General features: G+C 44.1%; 1 protein-coding gene across 1 annotated transcript in view; it reads right to left on the bottom strand.

Annotated features, from left to right (window-relative positions):
- The window catches only part of LOC127586663 (arf-GAP with coiled-coil, ANK repeat and PH domain-containing protein 2-like), a 64776-nt gene that overhangs the window by 33579 nt on the left and 3322 nt on the right, over positions 1 to 27875 (bottom strand). Inside the window, exons 2-8 of the mRNA XM_052044779.1 lie at positions 14212 to 14269; positions 9477 to 9596; positions 8163 to 8216; positions 7696 to 7754; positions 3264 to 3447; positions 2542 to 2586; positions 1743 to 1838 (exon numbers count right to left, since the gene is read on the bottom strand). Coding sequence (XP_051900739.1) covers positions 1743 to 1838; positions 2542 to 2586; positions 3264 to 3447; positions 7696 to 7754; positions 8163 to 8216; positions 9477 to 9596; positions 14212 to 14269 — 616 coding nt within the window. The remainder of the gene's footprint in view (positions 1 to 1742; positions 1839 to 2541; positions 2587 to 3263; positions 3448 to 7695; positions 7755 to 8162; positions 8217 to 9476; positions 9597 to 14211; positions 14270 to 27875) is intronic.

Genomic DNA, 27875 nt, shown 5'->3' with positions numbered 1-27875 from the left:
TTGGAAGAAATTTTCTGCTCAAGTCACTGGGCTGGGGCTTGAACCCATGACCAGACTCACAGGGAAGAGAGGATGCCATCCACTGAGTCACAACAGGATAGGAAATTCACAAGCATTTCACACACAGCACTATGGTGAATTGATACTGACCCTGATTCTGTTCTGGAGCTGGCAGTACCAGATTTGCAAACATGAAGATTCAATCCTACTCCTGGTCATTCCGGGGATGTTTTGGAACCAGTTGCTGATACTCATCCCTGCTCTTTGCCTTGCTCCAAGAAGCCTAGAATCTCTGAAACTAAGTTCTTGAGGAATATCCTGTTGTTTTAAAGAGCGGGGCTGTATTGCAGACTGGTGCCTGGCTTCCTGCTGGTCTCTTTCTGTGGACTGTGCTCAGGGTGATAACCAGAGAACAAGAGCATGCACAGTGCATTGCAGATCAGCATGGAAAGGGCAAGTTGTTCAAGGGACAGGGAGACAGAAATCAAGCAATTCTTGGTGTCATGGTTTATGAGGGGAAGAAAGGGGGGGGTGAAGGGGAAGGGAGAGGGGAAAAGGGAGAGAAGGGAAGAGGAAGGAAAAGAGAAGAGGAAGGAAGGAAAAGAGGGGGCAAAGGAGAGAGGGGGTGAGAGAGAGAAAAGAAAGGGAGGGAAAGGGGAAGGGAGAGATGGGAAGGGGGAAATGAGAGGGGGAAGGTGGGGAAGGAGAGGGTAGGGAGAGATGGGAGAGGGGGAAGGGAGAGAGGGGTGGAGGGGGATTGGGGTAAGGAGAAGGGGGGAGGGGGAGGAGGGTTTTACTGTCTCTTTATGGTTCTCTTGTCTCCATCCACCTGTTGTCTCTGCTGTATCTCCATGCCCATGTTGACCTTTATTGTCCCAGACAGTCCCTGCTTGGTTATTACAAATAAATGGGCATTCTCTTCTGGAGGGAATTATTCCTTGTCTTCCCAGCCTGCAACACCAGGCACCTTATCCATGTCCCTCTCAGAAAATGGCTCACCATGCACCTTGGGACTATTCACTACGTTAGATATGAATCATTCTTGTATACTATCCCATGTTACCTACCCTGTTGTTTGTCTTGATGAAGAGGCAACATGAGGGAAATATCCGTCCATTCAAATACTGAGGTGAGAACCAAACCCCTCTCGCTTGTAACCAAAATCTTCCAAGCCTCAGGGCCCAGTATCACAGTCCCCAGGATATTTCCACCACACCAACAATTTCATAGAAACAAAGGATCTCAGCACAGCACAGCCATTCAGCCCTTAAAGCCTCCTCCTCCCATCAGCTGTGCTAAGACTGCAGAGCTTTGATTCATTAGTTGTAAGATCACTTAATTTTGTCTATTGCATTCTGTTTAGCATACATGTAGCCTTGTTGCACCTTTAATCAGAATCAGGTTCAGTATCACTGACATACGTCGTGAAATTTGTTGTTTTGCGGCAGCAGTACAGTGCAAGACATAAAAGTTATTGTTACCAAAAAAATAAAGAAAATAGTGCAAAAGAGGAATAACAAGGTAGAGTTCATATGTTCATGGATCGGTGTCTCACTTTTAGATAAGCTTGGTGCTGCTCTGCATAAATAAAGGAAGAATGATAAAATAGAGAATTTATGGGTAGGCATGTGGTAGTGTGCAGTGAAAGTACAAAGTAATATTGTTGCTCAGTGCAAAGGGAGATACACTGTGGACGTTCATGCGCAATGTGAGAGACCAATGAGGATTTGTTCCCCATGTACCTGCTCAGCAAGTTTCTTCTTGTATGCATCAAGTTGCCGGAGTGTCTCGTAGCCCTGAGTGAAGAAACTGGACTGTGCATCCATGAAAGATATCATCTGCAACCAATCAGAGACATTAAATACCCAAAAATATTGTTATAGTGAAATCTAAAGATAGCAGAAGCACATTTGACGCAATGAATATGGCCAATGTTGTCCAATATGTTACTGAGTCAGACTGCACAGCTAATTGGGTACTGAACAACAGACATTATATTGTTTGCTCTCCCTCTCAATAACTTTGTCCAACATCAAAACATTCCAAAATTTCTGTGCCCCTCTAATTCTGCCCTCTTCATCATTCCCAATTTCCATTATTCCACCACTGGTGGACTGTGGCTGGAAACTCAGGAATTCCCTCCCTAAATCTTTCTGCTTCTCTGCTCCTTTAAGCAGCCTCTTATCAGCCTGGTTTTGGTGACCTGCCCAAATGTCACCTTTTAATGAATCCCAGTTAACTCTTTTGGCAGCCTGCTGATGAAGTGCCTCGGGACATTGTTGCCATGTTAAGGGCACTACTTAAGTGAAAATTATTTAAGTAATGATCTCAGTTGGGCTTACTACAACAAGCCTTGGAGTCTCTTGACTAGAATGCAGTTCTGATAGACTTCCCAAGATGATTTGCTGACTCCTTTTAGAAAGTATGTAACAAACAAGGATGGGATTGGCTGGTCACTAATTTAGTGGACATGTCTTGTCCAGATTGCCTATTCTTCTACAGTAGTTGGGGGGGGGGGGGGAATGTCAAAAGCATACTCACAAAATGTAGCATCTCATTCTTCTTCTTTGCTTGAATGACATTTATCTAAAACAAAAAGCAGGTCAAAGAATTCAGAAACATGTATTGATGGGTAAAGCTCAACTCAGGCTTAGGTACAGGGTAAAACTCCCCCTGTCCATTCCCAGAGAGTGACAGAATGGGTTACACACAGAATGAAGCTCCCTCTACACAGGGCATGGGGTAGCACAGGATACAGAGTAAAACTTCCCCTTCACTGTTCCATCATACATTCCTATGGCACGGATTAGATAAAAAATAAAGCTCCCTCTACACTATCAAATCTTTGCATTTCTTTCATGGAGCGATGTTATGGCCACCTTTTTTCTCTCCTGATGCCTATTCCTGTAGTAAGCTGAGAGGCAGTTAATTGTCAGAAGCTCTTCTTAATATTCCTGACTAATATCAGGTGATTAAAGAAATTGATTGGGTGTAAAGAGAGAGAAACTCTTTTCTCTGGTTAGGGTTGGGGGATAGGACGGCAGCAGGAAGCACCCTTTCTCTATGGAACAACCTCCTGCAGAAGTCTGCCAAGACTGGACGTCAACTGGAAATTTCAGAACTGATGGATTCCTGTTGGGTAGTGGGATTAAACAAGACAGATCAATTTGTAGGGAAAAGAGTGTGGATCCCAATCAGCTACGACAGAACAGGCTCAAGGAGCTAAGTGGGTCAAGACCTATAATGGAGAGGAGAACTCGCACCTGGAGCACGTAATCCAGCGACACGTGGCGGAAAGCCCTGCGAGCTGTCAGGAGGGCACTGGTGACTTCATCCACCTCATGTTGCTTCTTGGGAGCTGCCTGAGCATTCCTGTTCAGTGCATTCTCCAGATCCTCACTGCTTTTATCAAAATGCTTCTTTGTGTCCTTAAACTTCCTCACATCCCTATAAATGGAAGAAAGAGATTAGTAATTTACACAGGGTCAGAAGGGAAAAGCCTCTTCTTGTAAAAAAGGAAGAGCCACTTCACTAGGCTCTATAACTAGTCTCTGTGCAGAATAAGAAAAATGTCAGCGTCCCTCTCCCCAGCATCAATGCTTTTATTACACTCAGTCAGCTCTGATGCTCAACACCAGATTCCCAAAATGGACACTGTACTCTGAGCTCAATCAAGGCCATAGGTGACCTGGAGGGAAGAGCAAAAGATTCAAGGATGTTCTCAAACCTTCCTTGAAAAAATGTAACATCTCCACAGACTTGTGGGGAAATTTTGACCCATGATTACTCAAAATGGGGAAGAAGCATCCAGTATAGCACTGAAAACCTTGAGTCTCTTCACTGGAAGTGCAGAAGTCCAGCAACAATGGCAGAAAGAGTGTACCACCTCTCAACCTACCCACCCACTCACCCACCAAGCACTTCCTGTCCCACCTATGGATCCCACACTGGTCAGCCACCCATGGGGTTGGAGTGGAAGCAAGTTATTCTTAATCATGAGGGACTGCCCAAAAAGAAGAGAAACCAAGATACAAAAAAAAGCAACTATTTAAAAACTGGCAATGAAACTGATTTTTTAAACTGAATCTAAAAACCAAGCTTTCACAGAACTGAGATTAAATAAAAGCAAAGTTAAAATTGCAGAGATTGCTAGAGTCAAATGTATTAAGTCCCAAAACAACCATCCTTTTAACTTGGATCAATTTAATGTGGGAGTGGACATAAGAGAGGAGCAGAAGGAGACCATTTTGGTCATGGGTGATCTTGTCCAGTTTCTGCCCATATCCACTATTCTTATATTATCCAAGTGTCTATTGTCAACAGCCTTAAATGTTTCCTGTGACTGACCTTCAACAGCACTGTGGGAAATAATCCCAAAGATTCACAGCTCTGGGAGTAACAATTACATACAATGGCTTAGTTAGAGGATTTAAATTCAATTAATTCAATTCTCAGGAATTAAGAAGATTGTACCACTGATGGCGATCATGAATGGTGCCAGTTCCCATAGCTGTCAATTCCCTGATCAATAAAAAATGTATCTACCTCCCTTTCAAGTCCTTCCAATGATTTAGTCTCCACAACCCTCCAGGATAGAGACTTCCAGAGCTTCACCATCCTCTGCGAGAGGAAATGTCAGTTTAAAATCACTGCCTCTCCTTAACCTCCAGCTACGCCCTTTTGTTCAAGACTCTTGTAATAGTGGAATCATCTCAACATTACCCTGTCATGTCCCCGTAGGAAAATAAATGCTAATAAGATTACCCCTTATTCTGCTAAACTGCAGAGAATACAGATCTAATTTTTCAGCCATTTGTGATAGGACAACCCTCTCACCCTAAGCTAGTGAATCTCCTCTGAATTGCTGCCAGTGATATTGCTTTGTTTTCAGATTCATTTTAAAGAAGTTCATTTTTAAATGAAGACCAAAACTCTATACAGTACTCCATGTGTGGCTTCACCAACATCATGTAACAACACTTCTCTGTTTCTAAACTCCAACCCACTTGCAATAAAGGCCACAATGCCATTTACCTTTCTAACCGCTTGTTGCACCTGCACACTAAGATTTTGTGTATCAGGCACGAGAGCACCTAAATCCCTCTTATTTCACTCGTTTGCAGACTCTCCATTTAGATAATAGTCTGTCTTTGATTCTTCCTACCAAAGTTCACCACCTCACATTTTCTTACATGAAACTCCCTTTGCCATGTTTGCAAATATCCTCATTGCAACATATCCTTCCACTTATTTGCGTGTCATCAGCAGTATACCTAATACTCTGCCCTCTCCTTGTCTTCAATGTGGTAACCAGTCTTCAATCTTTGCTAACACACTCCCCCACCCCCCCAATACCATGTGTTCCTATTTTGTGCACCAGCCTTTTATGTGACACTTTATCAAATTCCCCCTGGAAATCCAAATATAGCACCTTCAATAGGTTCTCCTCTGTGCACTCTGTTTGTTACATCTTTGAAGGACTCTTGTAAGTTTGCTAGACATGATTTATCTTTCATGAATTTATGTGCTTATATTAAGCTTTTCTAGGGGACTAGCTATCCTTCCTTGCTCCAGCATCTTGCTAACAACAAATGCTAAGCTAACTGGTCTATAGTTTCCTGCTTTTAATTGCCCTCCCTTGAACAAGGAAGTAGAATTTGTGGTTTTCTAATCTGCTTCCCAGAACTTGGTAATTTTTGAAAAATGCCAATCAATAGTTCTGCAATCTCTGCAGCCATTTCCCTTAGTACCTTTGGATGCAGCCATCAGGTCCAGGGGACTTGTCTGCTTTTAGTCTCATTAGTTTTTCCAATACCTTGTCTCTCATGATAGGGATTGTTACATGTTCTTCATTCCATTTGAAATTAACCTGTCTGTTATCTTTGGTATGTTTGCAGTGTCTTTCAATGTGAACTCTGATGCAAAGTGTTGGTTTAAATTAAACTATCTTCCATTTCCTTGTTTCCTGTTATTACTTTCCTTTCTCACCCTCCAGTTGCCCCACACTTCTTCTGTTTTATAAATTATTCATGTTGGTTTTGACATTACTCTCATAACCAGTTTTCTACCTCTGTATTAGCTTTTTAGTCTCTCACTGCTGGTTCCTGAAAAATTCCCGGTCTTCTGGTCTACCACTTTGAATGCTTAGCTTTGACCACTTTTGTATGCTCTAGCTGTTGATTTAATGTTTTACTTGACCACCTTCGTTAATCACAGATGGTTCATCATTCCCATTAAACCACTCTTTCTAATTATACTGAGCAATGGAAACCCCATTGGGTGCACTGATGAACTTCAGGGATGGAAGTCTATTGGGCTGTTTGACACCAGACCGGCAGCAATGTGGTTGATTCATAATGGAACTCTAAAACAGCTTAGCCAGATATTCCATTGTGCAAAACTGTCCCTTACTTGACCATTGCTAGACTAATTAGTAGGATAATTAGCTACTGTAAATTATCCCTTAGTGTAGTTAAATAGAAAAGGGGAATTGATGGAACTATGTGAGAGGGGATAAGTTGCAGAGGTACAAGGAAATGAGGAATGGGGAAGTAGGATCACCAGGATTCTTTCTCTGGGAGTCAGCATGAATATAATGAACTGAATAGCATCCTTCTTTATTGTTATTGTATAAGATAAGATACTATCAAATCTTTGGTTCAATTAGGAGAATAGACCTAGCAAAGCCTCTAGCTAAGCTACTCCTGTACAGTTACACCTAGGCATTTATCTGATATAAATGGGTAATAATAAACAAAAAGCAGAAAAAAAATAAATCCAGGTAATTACTGCCCAGTTTATTATGACTGCGAGGTGTCATTGATGGATGAATCAAGCAACACTTACTCACCATTAACTTGCTAACTGACGTTCAGTTTGGGCTTGCCAAGACTATTCAACCCCAGGCCCTCATCACAGTTTTAATCCAAACACTTCCCCGCCTAGGCCAGTGGTTTTCAAATCTTTTATTTCAGGTGACCAACTTTAACCAAATGCTTCACCCACAAAATCCAATAACAATGACAAGCTACAATTAATATAATTTTAGGTACAATCAAATAATCGATATATCTAAAATTTCTGCTTGTAAGTAAATACATTCAATGGCTTCCATTGCCCATCCAATGGTTACGATCTTAAATTGTAAAGCACAGGATTGGGCTGTTCTGACAGCACCTCCAAAACCTGTGACCTGCCAAGAACGGCAAGAGCAGCAAGTATATGGGAACACCGGCACCTGCAAACTCCACTCCAAGTTGCACACCATCCTGATCTGGACATAAAACACCATTCTTTCATTGTTGCTGAGCCTAAATACTGGAATTCCCAAACCAGTGGCACTATGGGAGCATCTACACCACATGGGCAGCTGCAGTTCACCAGCACCCTCTCAATGGCAATTAGGGATGAGCAATATACGTCTTCACCAAAAATGTCAGGAGAGAGTTTCTGACCCCAGAGACTAGTGGATGCAAATAGAATGACATGTGAATACAGATGGACGTGATGGACAGAGACAGAGGCATAGAGAAAGAGATAGATTCAGAGGCACAATAGTAATAAGCATGGAGACATTAGCTATATACACAGTAATTTGAAACATGCTCAGACATACACTGGGAGATGCAGCTATAAAAACAGTATTTGAATAGGATGTTACATGTGCCCAACTACAGTACTGTACAATGTACTCACTCCTTGATGAAATTATACAGATGTTGTTTGACTGATTTCTGGGTCACATCGATGAGTGTCTGAAACACACAAGAGGCAAAGTAAATTGATGCACTGTGGTGACCTGGGACAGGAGGCAGGAGCTGGAGTCTCTTGAATTTAATGCAAGAGGTAGAAGCTGGCCATTTGGTCTCTCAGCCTACTCCATCAGTCAGTAAGATCACAGCTGATTTTTTGTCTCAGCACCATGCTCTTGCACTAACCTCATATCCCACGATTCCCTTAACATCCAAAATTCTATTGACCTCTGCTCTCATACTGGTGATTGCTCATGGATTCACCATTCTTGCTGAGGGAACTTTGAGGGAAATATTTAATTTAAAACAGTTTTCATATACTTCACTCCACTCTGGATAGCTCTGGATTCTACTAGTAACATTGCACAACCCTGAGAAGCTCTCCCTCCCTCCCCCCATACAGATACTCACTGTTTGATACTCAATCATATCATTCAGGCTGCAGGAAAACTTTTCCAGGCACCCCTGTGTGAACAAAAGTCATAGATTAAAAGGAATGCTCACAATGAGAGACAGATGGTGGGCAGTATCTCTACCTCCAGTGAGTAGCGTGAGTTGCTACTGACTCACCAGATACAGTCAGAAGTGGTTTGTTTATTGATGCACTGCCCTCCTCACCTCTTAGTTAGGAGCAAGTATGAAGGGGAAGGTCAGTGAGCACTACCCATGTCTTTCATGTGTAGCATGAGCCCAATATCTATTGATTTCAGGGGTGCAACATCCTGTTCACTCCCAAAGGACACCTAGTGTAAAACTGAATTCTCTCCCTTAATCCTGCTGCCCTATATAAAATCCCAGTCCTTTGCCTAGGCTTTGGCCACCCACTCTCCCACAACTCTACAGTCTGTTCCATTTATGTCCAGGGCTCTTTGGCTCTTTTTAAATCTAAGTTGTTTTGTGGTTATAAACAAAGCCAGGATTTGGTTGCAATTGCCCACATGAATGAATTACCTGCTGAAGCTCTCGCACTGTAAGGGTGAGACTAGCGGGAGGGCCTGCATTTCTGTAATGGCCAGCACCTTCAGGAAGAGGGCGGAGATTGTGTGGAGTAGGCTCTGAAACATTGAGGGTGATTAGTTCCCTGGAACCTCCACGAAAGAGGGGTTAAAGTCATTACCATTCAGACTACTTTACACTGTTAAACAGTGAGTGGGATGGAGGAGTATTGATGATGTGGGATTGGTCCAGTTGAATAAACAGTGATGGAGTTCATGTGGCCAGGGTTGGAGAATTTCCATCATAAGTTTAGTAACTTCCTCTGGACTTGCATGGGGAAGGATCCACAGTTGTGGTACCTCAAAATCCCTTCTTCGACTGACAAAGGGGCACATTGCACTTTTTCCTTGCATCCCTGTATTGATTATCCAGTGAAGGGCACTAGGTGCTCTAAGTCTGAGCCCAAATAGAATATCAAGTGAGCAGCCATTCCACAGAATCTGACAGAAAATACAGACATGCAGATACAGACAGCAAGAGAGACAGACAAACATACACACACTTGCATAGAGACACTGAACTCATATGTACAGAAATATATAGATGCATACATGTACAAAAACATATGCGCGCGCGCGCACACACACACACACACACACACACACACACACACACACACACACACACACACACATTCATGTCGACAGAAGGAATTAAGTTAGCCTGTGTTGCTGCTGGGAGCTGGGATGGCGCGTGTTTGAAATTGATGTACATCTCATGAGTACTCACACTCATCATCTCATCACCCTTGCAGTGAACTGCCAGATCACGGATTCCATTCACAAACTGCTTGGTGTTGGCACTGTATGTCCGACCGGCCTCCAGCATGGTACTGCACAACTTCACCAACTGCAACAAGAGGCCACACACCAATTAGATCTCTCAGGAAGGCTGATGGAAGCAGTTTGCACCTGGTGTTTTCCCGAATCAGAGGCTTGGTGGTAAGTCAAATGGACATCTGGATGGTGATGTTGGGATGGGGAGGGAATGGAACAGGGCACGGCAGATAATCCCAGGTAGATTGCAACCCTCTTCTCTAACCCAAACGAGCTTATTGAGTTCTAAGTCTTTTTTTGATATCTACTGACTTATTTATAACCATTATACAATGGCTGTACCTGATCCAAACCCAGAGCTGAATTCCAAAGGTGAGATGAGAGCTATTACACTCAACATCAAGGCAGTAGTTGACGAAATGTGGCATTGAGGAGACCCGGTAAATGTAAGTCAATGGACATAAAGGAGAAAGCTCCACATTGGTTGGAGACATAACTCATGCAAAAGAAAATGGTTGTGGTTATTGTAAGTTACTCATTCCAGTCCCACGACATCCCTGCAGCAGTTCCTCAAGACAGTGTCCTAGGTTCAGCTGCATTAACTGCTTCAACGATGATCTTCCATCATTAGACAGGAAGTGGAGATGTTTGCTGATGATGGTGCAACATTCCATTTGCAACTACCTGAAAATGAGGCACTTTGTCCCTGTATGCAGCAAGACCAGGGTGATGTTCAGAGTATGGACTGACAGGTGGCAAGTTACATTCACATTACACATGTCCAAGACAATGACTGCAACTATGTTGGCTTGACGTTCAGTGGCATTACTATTGCTAAATCCCCCACCATGAATATCTGGGCAGTCCACCATTGGCCAGAAGCTTAATTGTTGCTATAACAGCAGGTCAGAGGTTGGGTATCCTGTGATGTGTGACTTACTGCCTGCACTCTAGAGCTTTCCCATCTACAAGGCACCTCATATACCACCCTGGACATTCATTCCCTCCACCACCAGCGCACAGTGTTTTCAGTGTGCGTTATTTACAAGTAGTATTGCAGTTGTTTGCCCAGGATAGTTCCAACAGCACCTCCCAAACCCACAACCTTTACCACTAAAAAAGACAAGGGCAGGAGGCACATACGAATACTGCTCCCTGCAGGTTTTGCTTCAAGTTGAATACCTTTCCAACCTGGAAATATATCACTGGTTCTTCATCCTTGCTGGGTCTAAATTCTGGAACACCCCCCCCCCCCCAACAACATTGCGGGAGCACCCTCAGCAGAAGGAATGATGTGGTTCAGGAATCAGCTCACCACCCCTTGTCAAGGATCAGTTAGGATTGGGCAATAAATGCAAACACCCACATCCCCTGCATGAAGCAAAATTGCAAGATATTAACTCATTAGCTTGAGTTAATCAAATGATTCAGTATTATAGAAATTACAACATCTAGAGTCATAGAGAGATATGGCACAGAAACAGACCCTTCAGCCCAACAAGTCCTCACCAACCATCAAGCACTCATTTTTTACACTAATCCTACCCCAACCTATTTTCTTCTCACAATGGCCCCTAGGTTCTATCACTTATCCTCACACTTGGGGCAATTTACAGTAGTCGATTAACCTACCAACTCACACATCTATGGGATGTGGGAGTAAACTGAAACAGTCGGGGGAAACACACATGATCATAGAGAGAACATGTAAGCTCCACACAGACATCATTGGAGGTCAGGATTGAAACCAGGTCACTGGAACTGTGAGGCAGCAGCTCTATTAACTACGCCTTTATACTGCAGAAGGACAGAAAAATGCCATTAGTCTCAACATGTCTGCGCTGAGCCTCTGTCAAAGCGACTCTCTAGTTTTGCACCTAACCCTCTCTCTGTAGCCTTGCAATTTTTTCTTCATAAAGGGTTAGATAGTGTGAGGGTGGTTTGATGGACAGCACAGCATGGTGGGCCGAAGGGCCTGTTTTGTGCTGTATGGTACTATGGTTCATATATTCACCATCCATTTTCCTCTTGATGGTTACAACAGAACCTGCCTCCATCACATCTGCGGAGAGTGCATTCCAAATTACAGTCACATGCAGATTAAAAATGTTTTCATCATGTCACTATTAATTCTCTTCCCTTTTATTTTATACTTGTGACCTCTAGTGCTCAAATTCTCTACCAACAGGAAACGGCCTCCTACTATCCACTCTATCCAGACCCCTTGTCATTCTATATACTTCTATCAGTCATCTCTTCTCCAAAGAAAACAGTCCCAGTCTCTCTGATCTATCATGGTAACTGTAGTCCTTCATCCCAGGAATCATTCTTGTAAATCTCTAGATCCTCGATATCCTTGATATTCTTCCTATAACATTGCAATATTGAACACAATACTCCAGTTGATGCCATTCCAATGTTTCACAAAGATTCAGCATGCCTTCCCTGCTTTTCTACTCTGTACCACTATTGATAAAGCCCTAGAACTGGTAATGCCTTATTAACAGTTTTCTTCATCTGCTCTGACAATTTCAATAATTTGTACACGCATATTCTCAGGTTCCTTTTCTCCAAAACCCTTTCTAGAACAGTATCCTTTATTTCATATTACCTATTCTCAATTTTCCTACCAAAATGGATTACCTCACATTTCTCCATATTAAACTTCATCTGCCATTTCTAAATGCTATGTCTGCCCATTCCACCAACTTGTTTATATTCTGCTGCAGTTTATCACTATCCTTTTCCTCCACTCTGATAAACAACCATTTATCACAGTACTGTTGTCTGTTACTTGGTCACCTTTGTACCCATGTTATTAATGTCCCTTTTATGCCACGTACTTCAACTTTGCTGATGATCCTACTACATGGCAGCTCATCAAAGCCTTCTGGAAGTCATGTTCACTGCATCCACTACATTAACTCTATCTGCTACCTTAGCAAAAATTCTATCAAATTGGTTAAACACCATTTGCCCTTAACAAATCTGTGCTGACTTGCCTTAATTAAACTATTTTCCACCATCTAACTATTAATCCTGTCCCAGATTAATGTTTTCAAAAGCATTCCACCACCAAGGTTAACTGACTCTCTTATAGTTGCTGAGGCTTTCCTTACTTCCGTTTTTGAATGAGGAAATGATATTTGTTATTTTCCAGTTCTCTGGCACCACCACCATATCCAAAGAACATTGAAAGACTATGGTTAGTGCCCCAGCAATTATCTCATATACTTCTCTGAAAGTCCTAAGGTACATTCATCTAGTCCTGGTGATTTACCCACTTTAAGTTTAGCTAACTTTTCTAGTAGCACTATTTATGTATCTAGAGCCTGAACTATTTCCTCCTTTACCACTACCTACTTTGGAAGTCCTCTCTTAGAAACATAGAAACATAGAAAAACTACAGTACAATGCAGGCCCTTCAGCCCACAAAGCTGTGCCAAACATGTCCCTACCCCAGAAATTACTAGGCTATAGAAACATAGAAAAACTACAGCACAATTCAGGCCCTTTGGCCCACAAAGCTGTGCCAAAGCTCTTCTCTGGTAAAGACAGGTGACAAGTATTCATTAAGTACCTTAACAGTACCTTCAACGTCCTTAATAGGTCCCACTCCTCTGTTACTATGGTTTTATTATTTATATTCCCTTAGAACACTTTAGGAATATAGCTAGGTTCCCACTGGTACTTATAACTCAACACATCATAAGCATCCTTTTTTTACTTTATCTTCCTCTGTATCTATTTCATCATATGGGAAGCTCTGGTTCTGGTTATTCTTCCTTAGTTCCTCATGGGAATGTGCCTCAACTGTAGCTGAATCATTTCCTCTGTAAAAATAGCATGTTGTTGTTTTACAGTTTTGTCAGTCACCTTTTGGTTCCAATTTACTCATTTATATTGGCCTTCCTTCAATTAAATGTTTTTTACTTTGGAATGTACCTTCTCCTTTTCTATAGAGAACCTAAACCTTACTAACCATTTCCTGAATTTTCCACTACTGAAGATTGGTACACTTGACCCACCTCAATCCCCAAAAACACTGCCTCCTTCCTTGTTGGACTAGAGATCTACTGCCAAGAAAATTATCCTGGACACAACTGAGAAAGTCTACACCCTCACTGTCTTTACACTATTACTATCCTAATTTACATTGAGATAATTAAACCCCCCTTTATAACTAACTATGCTTTTTGTACTTCCGTGTAATCTCCCTGCATATTTGCTCCTCTATTATCACTCCCACTTATTGGTGACCCATGAAATTCATCAAACTTTGTGATGTTCCTTCTACCATTTCTTAGCCCGAACCAAATGAATTCTGTCTTTGACCCCTCTGCTACATCCTCTCTCCCCGGTTCTGTAATATTCTCCTTAATTGATACTGCCACCCCTCCTCCTAGTTATCTAGTTTTCAAAATTGTGTTGGAAGTAGTTTCTGACAATATCCTACAATGTGAAACAATATTTGACACAAACCCAGCAGTAGTACCCTTACCCGTTGCCAGGATGGAGATTGAACCAAGGGGCTTTGTGGTGGGAGTGGTCCTCCCTCTTTTTTGGGCAGACGCATCTACTCTGAGACTTTTGTTTGGGGTCAGAAAAGGGGAAAGTGGGATCTATGGGGAAATGGAAAGCAATCCCACTGAACCTGTTGACAGCCCTCTCCTTCCACTCACACTTACCTTCTCGAGTTTGGCTTCAAGCTCCGTCACCTCCAACTCAACTCCTTCAATGGAAGCCCTGGAAGAGAAATTGACAGGTCACAGACTGGATACAACCTTCCTTCCAACTACATATCATGGTAGTGGGAAATTCAAGAGGAAAAGCCTGACTTCCAGTGCTCTTCTCATGGCCATGTATCTGTTGGAGGGCAAGAGAGTACACATGGCAAGCTGGTCCCTGCACAACATACTCCTCATGCCACAAGGGATAAGTCATAAAGGCCACAGTTAGCAATTCTATGCTGTCTGAGGGGCAGTACTATGGGAGTGCTGCTCCAATAGAAGGGGAATGGTGCAGGGGTGGGGTCAGGGGCAGTGCAGAGGGAGCATCACATTGTGTGGAGAAAGAGCACTGCACTGTGTGCAGGGGAAGGATGGAGGGTAGAGCTGAGAGCTGAGGGAGCACTGCACTGTTGAAGTGATAGTGCTGAGGGAGAGCTGCTCTGTTGGGGAGGTGGGGGAGGGGCTGAGGCAGTACTGAGGGAGCACCATACTATGTTTTATAAACAGGATATATAGTTCTCTCTCGATCAGTGCTGCTAAAATATAGACAACTATTAGATTGCCCTTTGTGGGAACTTATTTTCAAAATTTGTAACCAGCTTCCCCACATTGCTCAAAAACTTTGTGAATTGCTTCTGGAGGGCTTTTAAAGGTGCTCTTTAAATGCTTGTTCTGCTTTTCCCTTTCCTGTTAATTTTACTCCCATTTCGTCAGACTAACGGCCTCCTTCAAACGCAAAAGTTTCAGTGACGAAAACAAAAACAAAATCACCTCCCAGTTCTGAGGTGTGCCAGGTCAAAGTGCAAATGAAAATAGTTTCCAGCCAATCAGAGACACTCTCCCATCTGTTTGCCTCTCAGCTACAGTTTGGGCAGCCACAGATTCAAGCCAATCAGATATCTTACAGGATAATGAATTAAATCTAGCCCCAGACACAGGAAGGTTTGAAGGGGGTTCTTTAGTACCAGCTTTTGAGTGATACTTCTGTCAGGACCAAAGTTGTCTGTTGAATGTGTTGGCTTTGAGTTGCTCTGCCTGTGGTTACCTTCACTTCCTATGAGCCTATATCAATCCCTGCCATCAATCAACCGAGCACTGCTAGCTTCCTGTAGTCACAGCTGTTGCTTGGTAATGCATCATGAACAGTGATGTGTGGTAAGGACCTACAGCACAATCATCCCAGCCTGCAGTCAGCTTCCTATCCAACTGGGGTGATTCTCCAAAACATCCTCATTGAGCTACCACACTGGTTTGTGGGAGGAGGTCAGAAGGAATTAAAACCAGGCTTTGTAAGCTGACTGTATACATTCTGTGGAAAGTAAACAGCCCCTCCACTGCTTTTCAATTCTGCTTCCAACTGTGCAGAATTCCAAATGGGGACCTCAAAACGGAACTTCAAACAATGACATTAGCAGTGGTCACTTCTCTGGGTTAATGATGAGGAACATGGTTCATTTACTGTTGAGGGAGCTTTCCTTTCAATCTGACCCTGCTCTGGGAATGTGTGCAGTGACAGTATAGAGCAGTGATATGGCTCTTTGATGTGTATTTTACGGATCTTCAAGACTTCCAATTTCACTGTACAGTGTTAACACTAGGACACCTCAGTTAAAAACTGTTAGAAATAGAGACATATAGTCAGAGAGTAGATGGTTATAGTTCTTATCTAATATAGGATTCAGCAATATAAGCAAGAGCCAGCTTTCAAACTACTTCCACTGGATGTATTGATCCACATAACCTGCCATTGTTTACAACTGACGAGGTGTAGTTGTGTAAACGAAGACCACTTTCTATTAGAACAGCATCTGTGATGTTACACAACTGGGAGCCATTTGACACAAAAGGCCTGGAAACTGACCTAGGTAATTATTCTGACAATGGCACAACACAAACTGCTGGAGGAACTCAGTGGGGAGAGCAGCGTCTGTGGGGAGGGGGCAGGGGAGGAACGGTCAACATTTTGGGTAAAGACCCTGCAATAGGACCTAGAGGGAAGATAGCAGATACAAAGAGGAGAGTGGGAGGGGTGACACAGGGCTTGGTAGGGGGATCGAGGAGGGGAGAAGTATGAATGGCAGAAGGAGCCAGGTGGGGGAGGGGGATGGGTGGAGCTGGGAGACAAGAGTCAGGTGGGTGATAGATGGAAGCAGACAAGGGAAAAGAGAAAAAAGGCAGATGGATGAAGGGAGCGAGAGGTGGGTGAAGGTAGAGACAGCTGCAGGAGGGTGATGTGGGAACCTAGAGGCTACAAGTGCTGTAATCTGATAAGTAAGGAAAATGATCATGGGAGCCATTAGGGGAGAGATGGGCAGATGGAACCAGAAGTGGGAGGGGAACAAAAATGGATTATGGTAGGCTGGTGAGAGAGGTATGGGAAAGGGAACAAAAATGAAAGGACTTGAGGTGGATTGGGAGGAGAGAGAAAGGTGGAGAGGGGAGCACAGCAGGTAATGATTACCTGAAATTGGAAAATTCAATGTTCATACCATTGGGTTGTAGACTACCCAGGAGGAATATGAGGTGTTGTTCTTCTAGTTTTGCTTTGGGCCTCACCCTGGCAGTGGAGGAGGCTGAGGATGGACAGCAGTGTGGGAATGGGAAGAGGAGTTGAAATGGCATGCGACTGGGAGCTCAGGATGGTCATTACAGACAAAGCGCAGGTGCTCTGCTAACCAGTTGCCTAATCTGCCATTGGTTTCGCCAATGTAGAGGAAGCTACATCGGGAGCACTGAATACAGTAGATGAGGTTGGAGCAGGTCCATGTGAATCATTGCCTCGCCTGGAAGGGCTGTTTGGATCCCTGGGTGGTGGTGAGTGAGAAGGTGCAGGAACAAGTGTTGAACCTCCTACAGTTGCAAGGAAAAGTGCCAGGAATCAGGCAGGGGTGAGTGATAAGGGATGAGTGGACCTGGGACTCACAGATATAGTGGTCCCCATGGAAGGTGGAAATGGTAGGGGAGGAGAATATGTGACTGGTGGTGGGATCCCATTGCAGCTGGCAGAAATGACAAAGGATGATATGCTGGATACAGAGGCTAATAGGGTGAAAGTTGAGGACTAGTGGAAGTCTATCTCTGTTCTGTCTGGAGGGAGGTGGGGTGAGAGCAGAAGTCTGTGAAACAGAGAAAATGTGAGAGAGGGCTCCATCAACCATGGCAGAAGGGAAGCCACGCTTCTTGAAAAAGGACACTTTGGCTGTCCTAGAATGGAAGGCCTCATCTTGAGAACAGAGTCCGTGGAGCTGGAGAAACTAGGGGAAAGAAATGGCATCCTTTCAAGAGATATGGTGAGAAGAGATGCAGTCGAGGTAGCTGTGGGAGTCAGAGGGTTTATAGTAAATGTCAGTGGATAATTTTTCTCCTGAGATCCAGAAAAGGGAGAGAAGTGTTGGAAATAGTCCAGGTGAAATTTAGGACGGGGTGGAAGTTTGCAGCGAAGGTGATAAAATCAACAAGTTCCGCAGGAGTGCGGGAAGCATCATCGATGCATTCGTCAATGCAGTAGAGAAAGAGTTGGGAGGGTGTCAGAGAAGGTTTGGAACGAGGACTATTCCACATAGTCAGTGAAAAGACAGATGTAGCTGGGGTCCACACAAGTGTCCATGAGTACACCTTTGACTTATAGGAAGTGAGAGGAATAAGAGAAGTTGTTCAAAGTAAGAACAAGTTCTGGCAGGCAGATGAGGGTATTAGTGGAGGGGAACTGGTTGGATCTTTGTTGCAGAAAGAAGCAGAGGGTTTTAAGATCTTCCTGATGGGGGACGGAGGTGTATAAAGACTGGACATTCATAGTGAAGATGAGGCAGTGGGGCCAAGGGAATTGGAAGTTGTCAAAATGGTGGAGGGCATATGAGGTGTCCCGGTTGTAGGTGGAAATGGACTGGACAAGGGAGGCAGGATAGCGTCAAGGTACGAGGAGGTAAGTTTGGTGGGGCAAGAGCAGGGAGAAACAATGGGCCTACCAGAACAGTCCTGATTATGGATCTTTGGTAAGAGATATACCAGAACAGTCCTGATTATGGATCTTTGGTAAGAGATGGAAGCGGGAGGTGTAGGGTTGGGGCACTATCAGGTTGCAGGCTGTGGAAGGGAGATCTCCTGATGTGATGTAATTTGTAACAGTGCAGGAGACAGTGGCCTGGTGTTTGTGGGAGGGATCGTTGTTCAGGGGGAAGTATGAGGAGGTGTCTGAGAGCTACCGTCTGGCCTTTGCAAGGTAGAGGTCAGTCTGCCAGACTACAACAGCACCACCCTTGTCTGCAGGTTTGAGGACTAGGTTGGGATTGGTGCAAAGTGAGTGGAGTGCTGCGTGTTCAGTTGGGGTGTGGTTGGAGTGGTAAGGGGAGTGGAGAAGTTGAGGCGGTTGATGTCATGACGGCTATTGGAAGTGAAAAGGTCAGGGTAAAGAAGGCTCAAAGGGGATGACAAGAGAAAGTGGAGTGTTGAGCTCTTCTTCCATTGCTCCCCTCCCCCATTTAGTTCCATCCACCCTTCACCTCTCCCTTAATGGTTCCCAGTATTACCTTCCTTTCTTATCACATTCCAGCACTTGTAGCCTTTGTGTTTCTGCTCATCACCCTCCAGCCTCTTTCTCCACTTTCACCCCTCCTGTCCCCCCACCTGGCTCCATCCGCCTTTTTTTCCCTTGTTTGCTTCCACCTATCACCCACCTGCCTCTGTCTTCCAACCCCACCCTTCCCGCTCCCCCACCTGGCTCCTTCTGCCCTTCATCCTTAACCCCTCCTCGGTCCAGCTATTACCTACCGACCCCTGTCTCACCCCTTCTCCTCTCCTCTTTATACTGAATATCTTCCCTCTCCACTCTTGGTCCTGGTGCAGGGTCTCAACCCGAATTATTGACAATTTCTTTCCCTCACAGATGCTGCTTTACTTGCTGAGTTCCTCCAGCAATTTGATCTTTGCTCCAGATCTCTGCATCTGCAGTCTCCCTTATACTGACAGTGTTTGTTTCCTCAACCTGAACATGTATGTAGGTATCTTTGTTCTGTGTTGGAACTGTGCAATATCCCATGATCATGAAGTGTTCTTATTTGGTGAAAACTTTAGAGGGTTTGGTAGGGTATCATATTTATATAATAGTATGTGTGTGTTTGGTAGGGTAGGACAAACAGTATTCATGTAGTCCTTTTGGTTACTGGTGATTGTGTATGTAGTTCCAGTGTCGTGTAACTGTGAGGACCACTGGTACAGACTGAGCTTTACTTCTAGATTTATTCCAGTCTATACCTTAGGAAAAAAAACCATAGCCACATAAAACAAAGTTCCTGATGTAGATGATCAGAGGTAGAGACAGGAGTCTATGCCACAGCATAAAGTCTGTCTCATTCTTGAGACGTGACAAGGTACCAATAGTAATTAGGACAAAATTAGCATTGGGCAAAAACCACGACAGAAACAAAGTCTCATTGGCAGGAAGTCAAACCCTCAATGAGCTCAGGCTCACTCCAACAAGAATAAACTGCATTAATATAGCAAAATGGCCAAGGCCTTTGACAGATGGGTTATTCAACCAAAATCTGGTGCTGAGGTAGAGGGATTTTTTGGGGATTGTACTGAAGGCCATAATGGATCCAGTGTAAATGTATCCTTCTCTGTGCCAAGCATGGACCTGCAGTGTACAAGCTGTAAGTCCCTGGTTCTATTCTCTGTCAGTGCTGGTACTCCTGAATTGTCCTGACCATTTGTTCATCTTCCATCTCTGATTCCCAGTCCCTGCCATTCACCTCAGGTTCCTGTGTCTGGACACTTCCCAGTGAGGGAGATTAACAGAGGGGATTCCAACTCCTGCCACTCTCCCTTGACATTCCTTATGATCAGATATTGGCCATCTGTAGCCGGAACCACCCAGATGGATGGCCAAACCCTTCACCCCAGCCCAAGTCCCACATCATCCCTCCCCCTGTAATTCAGCCCAATTTCTCTCTTGCCCAAGGCACCAGACCTAACCGCACCTGACCCTTCTCCTCCCCCCCCCCCCCCACCCCCCCCCCCCCCCCCCGTAATGTGGCTGGTCCAGCTCGCTCTATCCCAGGAGACCAGGCTCTCCCCCTCCCACCTCAGGACATCTGGGAACTTTTACATTCAGTCCACATTGAGACCCATCAGGCCAGAGACCACAACAAATACTAGAATAACCACCTATATTTCAACATCAACCCCAGAAGCAGCGATTTCCTTCTCTCCTCCCCCATTCAAAGCTGCTGCTGCTTTCTGCATTCCTCCAGATAAAGCCCACGATGTGTTGGAAATAAGGAAAAGGTGGGGGAGATCTACTAGTGCCAGCTAGTCTGAGCGCATCCCTCGCAAGTTGTACTCGCACCTCCCCTACAACATTCAGTCCCATTGTAATTAAATACTTCCTCTTTAAGTAGTTTAATTGCCCAGACACTTCAATTGCCTAAATGCACTGTATAGTGAGGTCAGTGGCAGTACTCAAGGTTTGAACATAAGAATTAGGAGAAGGAGTCAGCTATCTGGTCCTACAAACCTACTCCATTGTTATCAATATTATGGATGACCTAGCTCAGCATCTTTTCCAGCTATCTTCCCATTTGCCTTTAATGTCTAGACGTCTGTTCTGATGAACTCAGCAACTTAGCCTCCATAAACCTCCAGGGTAGAGTGTTCCAAAGATGCACCACTTCCTGAGTGAGAATAGAACAGGAATAGGCCTTTGCTATGTCTGTGCTGACCAAGATGTCATGGGATATAGACCATCTCCCTACACATGGTCTAACTCCCTCCATTCCCTGCCTGTTCATGTGTCCCTCTTACCTTAAAGCAATGCCCTCTAGTATTTGACATTTCCACCCTGGGAAAAAGACTCTGACTATGTACCCAATCTATGCCTCTCATAATTTTATATACTTTTATCAGTTTGTCCCTCAGCCTCCAGTGCTCCAGAGGAGACAATCCCAGGTTCGTCCAATTTCTGCTTATAGCTAATACTCTCTAATCCTAGCAAGATCCTGGCAAACTTCTTCTGCACGCTCTCCAAAGTCTCCACGTCATTCCTATAATGTGGTGATCAGAACTGCACACAGTACTCCAAATGTGGCCGAACCATTGTCTTATTCAGTTGCAACATGACTTCCCAAACTTCATGCTCAACACCTCGGCTGATGAAGACAAATATACCATATGCCTTCTTTACCAACCTATCTATCTGTTTTGCCATTTTCAGGGAGCAATGGAACCCCAAGATCCTTCTGTATATCAGTGTTCCTAAGGATTCTGTAATTTACTGTATACTTCCCTCAGTGCAACACCTGAACACTTGTCTGGACTAAATTCCACCTGCCATTTCTCTGCCCATATTTCCAGCTGCTCTATATTCTGCTGAATCCTTTGACAATCTTCCTCGCTGTCCACAACTCTGTCAATTTTTGTGTCATCTGCAAACTTACTAATCAGCCCACCTACATTTTCATCCAAATAATTTATAATATAATCACAAACAACAGAGGTTCCATCACTGATCCCTGCGGAATGCCACTGGTCAGAGTCCTCTAGTCAGAATAACACCTCTCCACCACTACCGTGTGTCTTCTATAGCTAAGCCAATTTTGAATCGGGTCTACCAAGTCACCATGGATCCGTGTGCCTTAACCTTCTGGATTAGCTTAATATGAGGGACCTTGTCAAAGCTAAGGTCTCTAAGGTCTCTGTATACAACATCCACTACCATACCATCATCAACCATCATTGTCACCTCCTCATAAAGCTCAATCAAGTTTGGAAGACATGACCTCCCCCGCACAAAGCCATGCTGACTACCCTACCCCTAATGTCTATGCTTTTCCAGATGGGAGTAGTTCCTATCCCTAAGAATCTTCTGCATTAATTTCCCTACCACTGATGTAAGGCTCACCAACCTATAATTATCTGGTTTGTCCCTATTTCCCTTTTTAAACAGAGGAACAAGATTTCTCATTATCTTTTTTCTAAATGGCAACCCTTATCCTGAGCCTGTGATTCCTTTTTCTAGACTCCTCAAAAAAGGGGAAGTGTCTTCCCTGCATCCAGCTGGTTGAGATGCAGGGAAGGGTTAAGAGTTTTGATTAAGAGTTTTGTAATTTTCATTCGGATGCAGTGGAAGACCAGGGGGGCATGTGTACACAAATTCATTGAAAGTAGCAGGGAAGGTTGAGAAAGTGATTAAAAAGACATGCACAATTCTGGGCTTTAACCATTGATTATAGAATGAAAAAGAACACTGGTCTGCCTAAAGCAGAGTTTTTTTTACAATTCTGGTCATTGCATTACAGAAAGGATGTAAAAGCAACAGAGAGGCCAGGTAAGAGAATGGTTCTTGGGATGAGTGACTATGGTACAAAGATAGATTGGAGAGGCTGGGACTGTTTTCCTTGGAGAAGAGAAGGCTCATAGAAGTATATAGAAAGGTGATGGGTCTGGACAGAGCCGATGGTGGACGGCTGTGTCTTATTGGTGGAGAGTTTGAGTGCTAGAGGTCACTTAATTAAGGGGTAGAGAATTAAGAGTGACATAAGGGAAAACTTCCTTACACATTGTGTGGTTGGAATCTGGAATACACTGCCTGGAGATGTGGCGGAGGCCGTTCTGTTGCGGCCTTCGAGAGGGAGTTGGATAAATATAAGGGGGAGAAAAATTTGCAAGGAGAAAGGGGCAGTAGGTGGAATTAGAGTTGCTCTGGTCAAGAGCCGGCGCAGATACAATGGGCTAAAAAACCTCCTGTGACATAACTGTTCTCTGAATCTATGACAGCATGTTGCATTTTGTCACTGATGAGGGATTCACTTAAAATCAAAAGAGTCTTACATTAGTGTAATACTTAGTGTATTTTAAGTACAATTATAGATTAAACAGAACTGTAAAGGTTTCACAGAGGTTTGAAAACGCAAATGCAGCATTTGCTAAACAAAACACTTAAGAACAGTGGGGTGGAATAGAGCCCTAGTTGTTGGAAGGGATGAGAATTGACTATGCACTACATTCTGCATCTGAAATTTGGTTCTATACACTTCGATGGAGCGGAATTTCGGAAGCAGATTCCAACTGTACATTTCCTGCATTACCACAGAGATTACATTTCAGAAACAATTTTACTGGCACTCCGAGTAGGACCCTTGAGTGTGCTTCAGAAATGCAAGTCTGTCTTTTCTTTCATTGCCCATGACGAAGGATTTTTATCCAAAGTTTTTATGTTGAATGGGATATAGTGTGTGAGGAATTCTGTCCCCTCCTCCCCGCCCTGCCCCTCCCCTTCCCTCTGGGTCCTCTCCCAGTGCAGGCTGATGTGTTGCCTGCCTAAAAGTTCTCTGTCAGCAGTGCGCTGTCTGCCACTTCTTCAGGGAGCCTTCTTCAGACATTGAGTGAGGTGAAGGCTTTGGTGCCTTCTAGTGACCTTTGTAAGTGAACTGAAGGCTCCTGATTGAATCTGAGAGATCTTACGTTTGGACCTTACCTCAAACACATCTCCCAGTGGTGACCAGGCGATCCACCACCAACCCTCAGGGGCCTGAGCCCTGCCCTCCCTGGAGCACAGGGCCATTCTCTTGCCCTATGAGACTGCCACCCCTTTCCTAAAAGGTTGGGCCCTTACCACCGCTCCACCCTAGTCCCCATCCCTGAGGTCTAGGCTCTCCACCCACCCCAGCATCCCCGTGGTGGAACTATCTCCAATTTGCCCACCCACCAAGCTGTGGAGCCAGGAATCCTAACTGGGAACTCTATGACTGCAGAATTTTGGCCCAGGGTTGAGCTGAGGCCAATGCTCAATGTTGTAGACTCAGTAGAGAAAGCAGTGTGCAAATGTGCACCCCATTCACCAGCTGGGAACAACTCAGAGGGAATGGAAACAGAATGGCTTTTGAGCAGAAAAGATTGCTCGGCTGCCTGTGCTAGTGGAAATAAAGATGACTCCCACAACTTTTGTCAACGTGCAAGAAATGCAGGCAAAGCAGCCTGTGGTTTTTTGCTTAAGTGCATCTCGCAACATCCTGTAAGTGAACCTGCTCAGGGCCAAGACTGCTCCCAACCACGCTCAGCCTGCCCCAGGCACTGCGGTCCACACCGACACCTCAGTGAAGCCAGGGCAGCTGAACGACCAGACAGGGCGGCAAATTGTCATCCAAACTTAGTGCCCTAGGATCAATAAAAAGTGCCCCCAAGCTGCTCTGCGTTCTTTTATACCCAGTGGTTCCCTAGCAGGCAGTCAAGGTTCATGAACATATGTGTGGGTTTGGAGTCACACATGGGTAAGAACAGGTAAGAAATACAGATTTCCTTTTCTAAAGGGACTTCCAGGACATCCCAAAACTCTTTACAGCCATATAGCACCTTCAACTGCCCCTCCAAGTGGCTATTCTTCTCTTGTCAGCCACACATAAAGCTACTTGAATGTAAAAGGCATCACATAATGCCAAAATACACACTCACTGGCTGATTTTCCCTCTCTGGCTACATTCCTGCAGCTATTCACATTTGAAAAAGCATGGGCTTATTAGGGACAGTCAGCAGGGCTTTGTGCAGGGCAGGTCATGTCTTATGAACTTGATTGAGTTTTTTGATGAGGTGATGAAAGTGATTGATGATGGATATTGTCTACAAAGACTTTAGCAAGGCATTTGACAAGGCCCCTCATGGTAGGCTGATCCAGAAGATTAAGGCACATGGGATCCATGGTGACTTGGTAGATTGGACTCAAAATTGACTTGGCCATAAAATACAAAGGGTGGAGGGGTGTTATTCTGACTGGAGGTCTGTGATCAGTGGTGTTCCACAGGGATCAGTGCTGGGATCTCCATGGTTTGTGATATGGATCAAAATGTAGGTGGGCTGATTAGTAACTTTGCAGATGAACTTGTGGAGTTGTGGATAATGAAGAAGGATGTCAAATGATACTGCGGGATATAGATAATTTGCGAATGTGGGAGAAATGGCAGATGGAATTTAATCTGGCCAAGTGTGAGGTGTTGCACTTTGGATGATCAAGTGTAAGGGGAAAATACACAGTAAATGGCAGGACCCCTAGGAGCATTGATGTACAGAGGGATCTTGGGATCCAAGTTCATAGCTCATTGAAAGTGGCAACACATGTAGATAGGGTGGTAAAGAAAATATACGGCATGCTTGCCTTCATCAGTCGGGGCACTGAGTATAAGAGTCAGGAAGCCATGTTGCAGCTGTATAAAACTTTGATGAGGCTGCATTTGGAGTATTGTGTGCAGTTCTTGTTGCCCCATTACAGGAAGGATGGGGAGACTTTGGAGAGAGTGCAGAAGAGGTTCATCAGGGTGCTGCCTGGATTAGATGTTCTAGTCCATCTTGCACACAGGCCAGGCATTGAAGCTGTCACCTCCGGTTCTTCCTGGGGTTTCTAAACACAATCTAGGTGATTCCAGGACAATCCGAGGAGATAAATTGCAGGAGCAATCATAGCACTGAGAGAGCCCTTTGTTGCTGGAGATACCATTTGCTCTCTTGGGTAGTTGCAAAAGATCCCATGTGCATTCCCCGGTGTCCTTTCACTAATACTTCTCAATCCACATGACTCAGAAACAAACTATTCATTATCATGTCATTTTTAGTTTGCTGTCATGTTTCCCTCATTCCAGTAGGCTTCACACTTCAACAGTTTACCACTGCAAGTGGCACAGTGAAGGTGCTCCTGCTCTGGTACTAAGTGGCTCGCTTGGCTATTTTGCAGGGTATTTAAAAGTCAGTCGTGTTACTGTGGATCTGGAGTCCATATATACTCAGAATGGACAAGGATAGCAGTTTTACAAGGATGGAACTGCATAGTGGTACTGCTGTGGAGCTGCTGCTTCACAGCTCCAGTAATCAGGGTTCAGTCCTGACCTCTGGTACTACTTGTGTGGAGATTACACATTCTTCCGGTGACCACATGGGTTTCCACTGGCTGTTCTGGTTTCTTCCCACATCCCAAAGATGTGTGGGTTAGCAGATTACTTGGCTCCCGTAAATTGCTCCTAGTGTGTAGGTGAGTAGTGGAATTTAGTGGTGAGGGGTGATTGATGGGAATGTGGAAGAATATAAAAATGGGATTAGTGTAGGGTTAGTCTAAATGGGTGAAATGTTTGTTTCCATGCCTTTTGACTCTATAATTTGCCCTCTCTGAAGGAGATTAGTGAACCAGGTGGGTTCCAATCCAATAGATTCAATAGGCATAAAAGTTCCAATTCTAATTGTTGTTTTAATGAAGTAAACTCCCTGCTGTTATGGTGGAATTTGAATTTATGTCTCTGGATCAGTGGCCTAGACCTCTGGATTACCAGTTCTGTAAATAATCATCTTACTGTATGCCTGACACATTGACAGTGCTGAGATGGTTGTAGGGCACATTGAGAGTGAGGTGTAGGTTCACTGGGATGATGAAAGGGAACAGAACAGAAACTGTAGATTGAGGAGAAGCTTCATAGAGAGGGCAATCAGTCGACAGGCCTGAAATAAAAAAAAAACTGCAGGTGCTGGAAACACTGATCAAGTCAGACAGCATCTGTGGAAATAGAAACAGTAAATGTTTCAGGTCCAGTACTGATGAAGCGTCCTGGAGTTGAAATGTTAACTGTTTCTCTTTCCATGGATGCTGTTTGACCTGCTAATTGATTCCAGCATTTTCTGATTTTTATTTTGGCCCATCAGGCCTATTTGCTTCTTTGGAAGGATTGTCCACTTAGCCTCAGCACTGTCCTTTCACTTCTGCTCCTTCCCACAGAGTTGCAAGGTTTTCCCTATCAAGTATTTATCCAATTTCCTTCTGGAAATATTTCCACAAGAGCAGGGAATTTCAAAAAGAGGTTTAATAATTGATGCACAAATGAGAAAATATTTCCATTGCTCAGGGAATCAGTGACAAGGGATCATCTAAAAATTGTCAGTAAGACAGTTTGGGAAATGTGCTTCTACAGAATACTTGAAAAATAAGATAATTATTTCAAATTCAGGGCAATAGGGGGATAGTGGGATTGATACTAGGATGTTTGGAGAAAGCAGGGCAGTGAGATTAATTTGAGATTGCAGGGCTGCAGGGTTAATATAGGGTAATGGGATTAGTTTGGGATTGAAACAGTACCATAGGGAGACAGTAGGGTAAAGGGATTCATTTAATATTGATACAGGGCTGTTTGGAAAGGATGGGGCATTGAAATTGGATCAGGACTGATACAAAGCAATGAGGGAAGAGTGGGTCAGTGGTATTAGTCTGGGGCAGTTGCAGAGCTATGGAGAGAGAGAGGCCAGCAGGATTGGTGCAAAATCTACTTCCACCACCCTTTTAGATGAAACATTATCACTTAACTTGCTGTAAAAAATACTTCCTCCTGCTGCTTCTCACATTTTTGCTACTCACAAAACTCCATCCTGTGCATGCTGACCCTCCTGCACTAGAAACAATTTCTTCAAACTTTTCCCAATTTTGAACACCAGATTGCAGAATAAGGGATTAGTTTAATTTGGCATCATGCTCGGCACAGACATCGTGGGCTGAAGGGCCTGTTCCTGTGCTGTACTGTTCTATGTTCTAACTGTAATGTTACACTAGAGGAGGCTATTTGGCCCATCAGGTCTGCACTGGCTCTCTTTAGAGCAATTTCATC

Source organism: Pristis pectinata, chromosome 37 (genome assembly GCF_009764475.1).
Source record: "Pristis pectinata isolate sPriPec2 chromosome 37, sPriPec2.1.pri, whole genome shotgun sequence".
NCBI classification, from domain to species: Eukaryota; Metazoa; Chordata; class Chondrichthyes; order Rhinopristiformes; family Pristidae; genus Pristis; species Pristis pectinata.
Note: the sequence above shows the minus strand (reverse complement) of the source record. Positions and strands in the feature narration are given on the sequence as shown.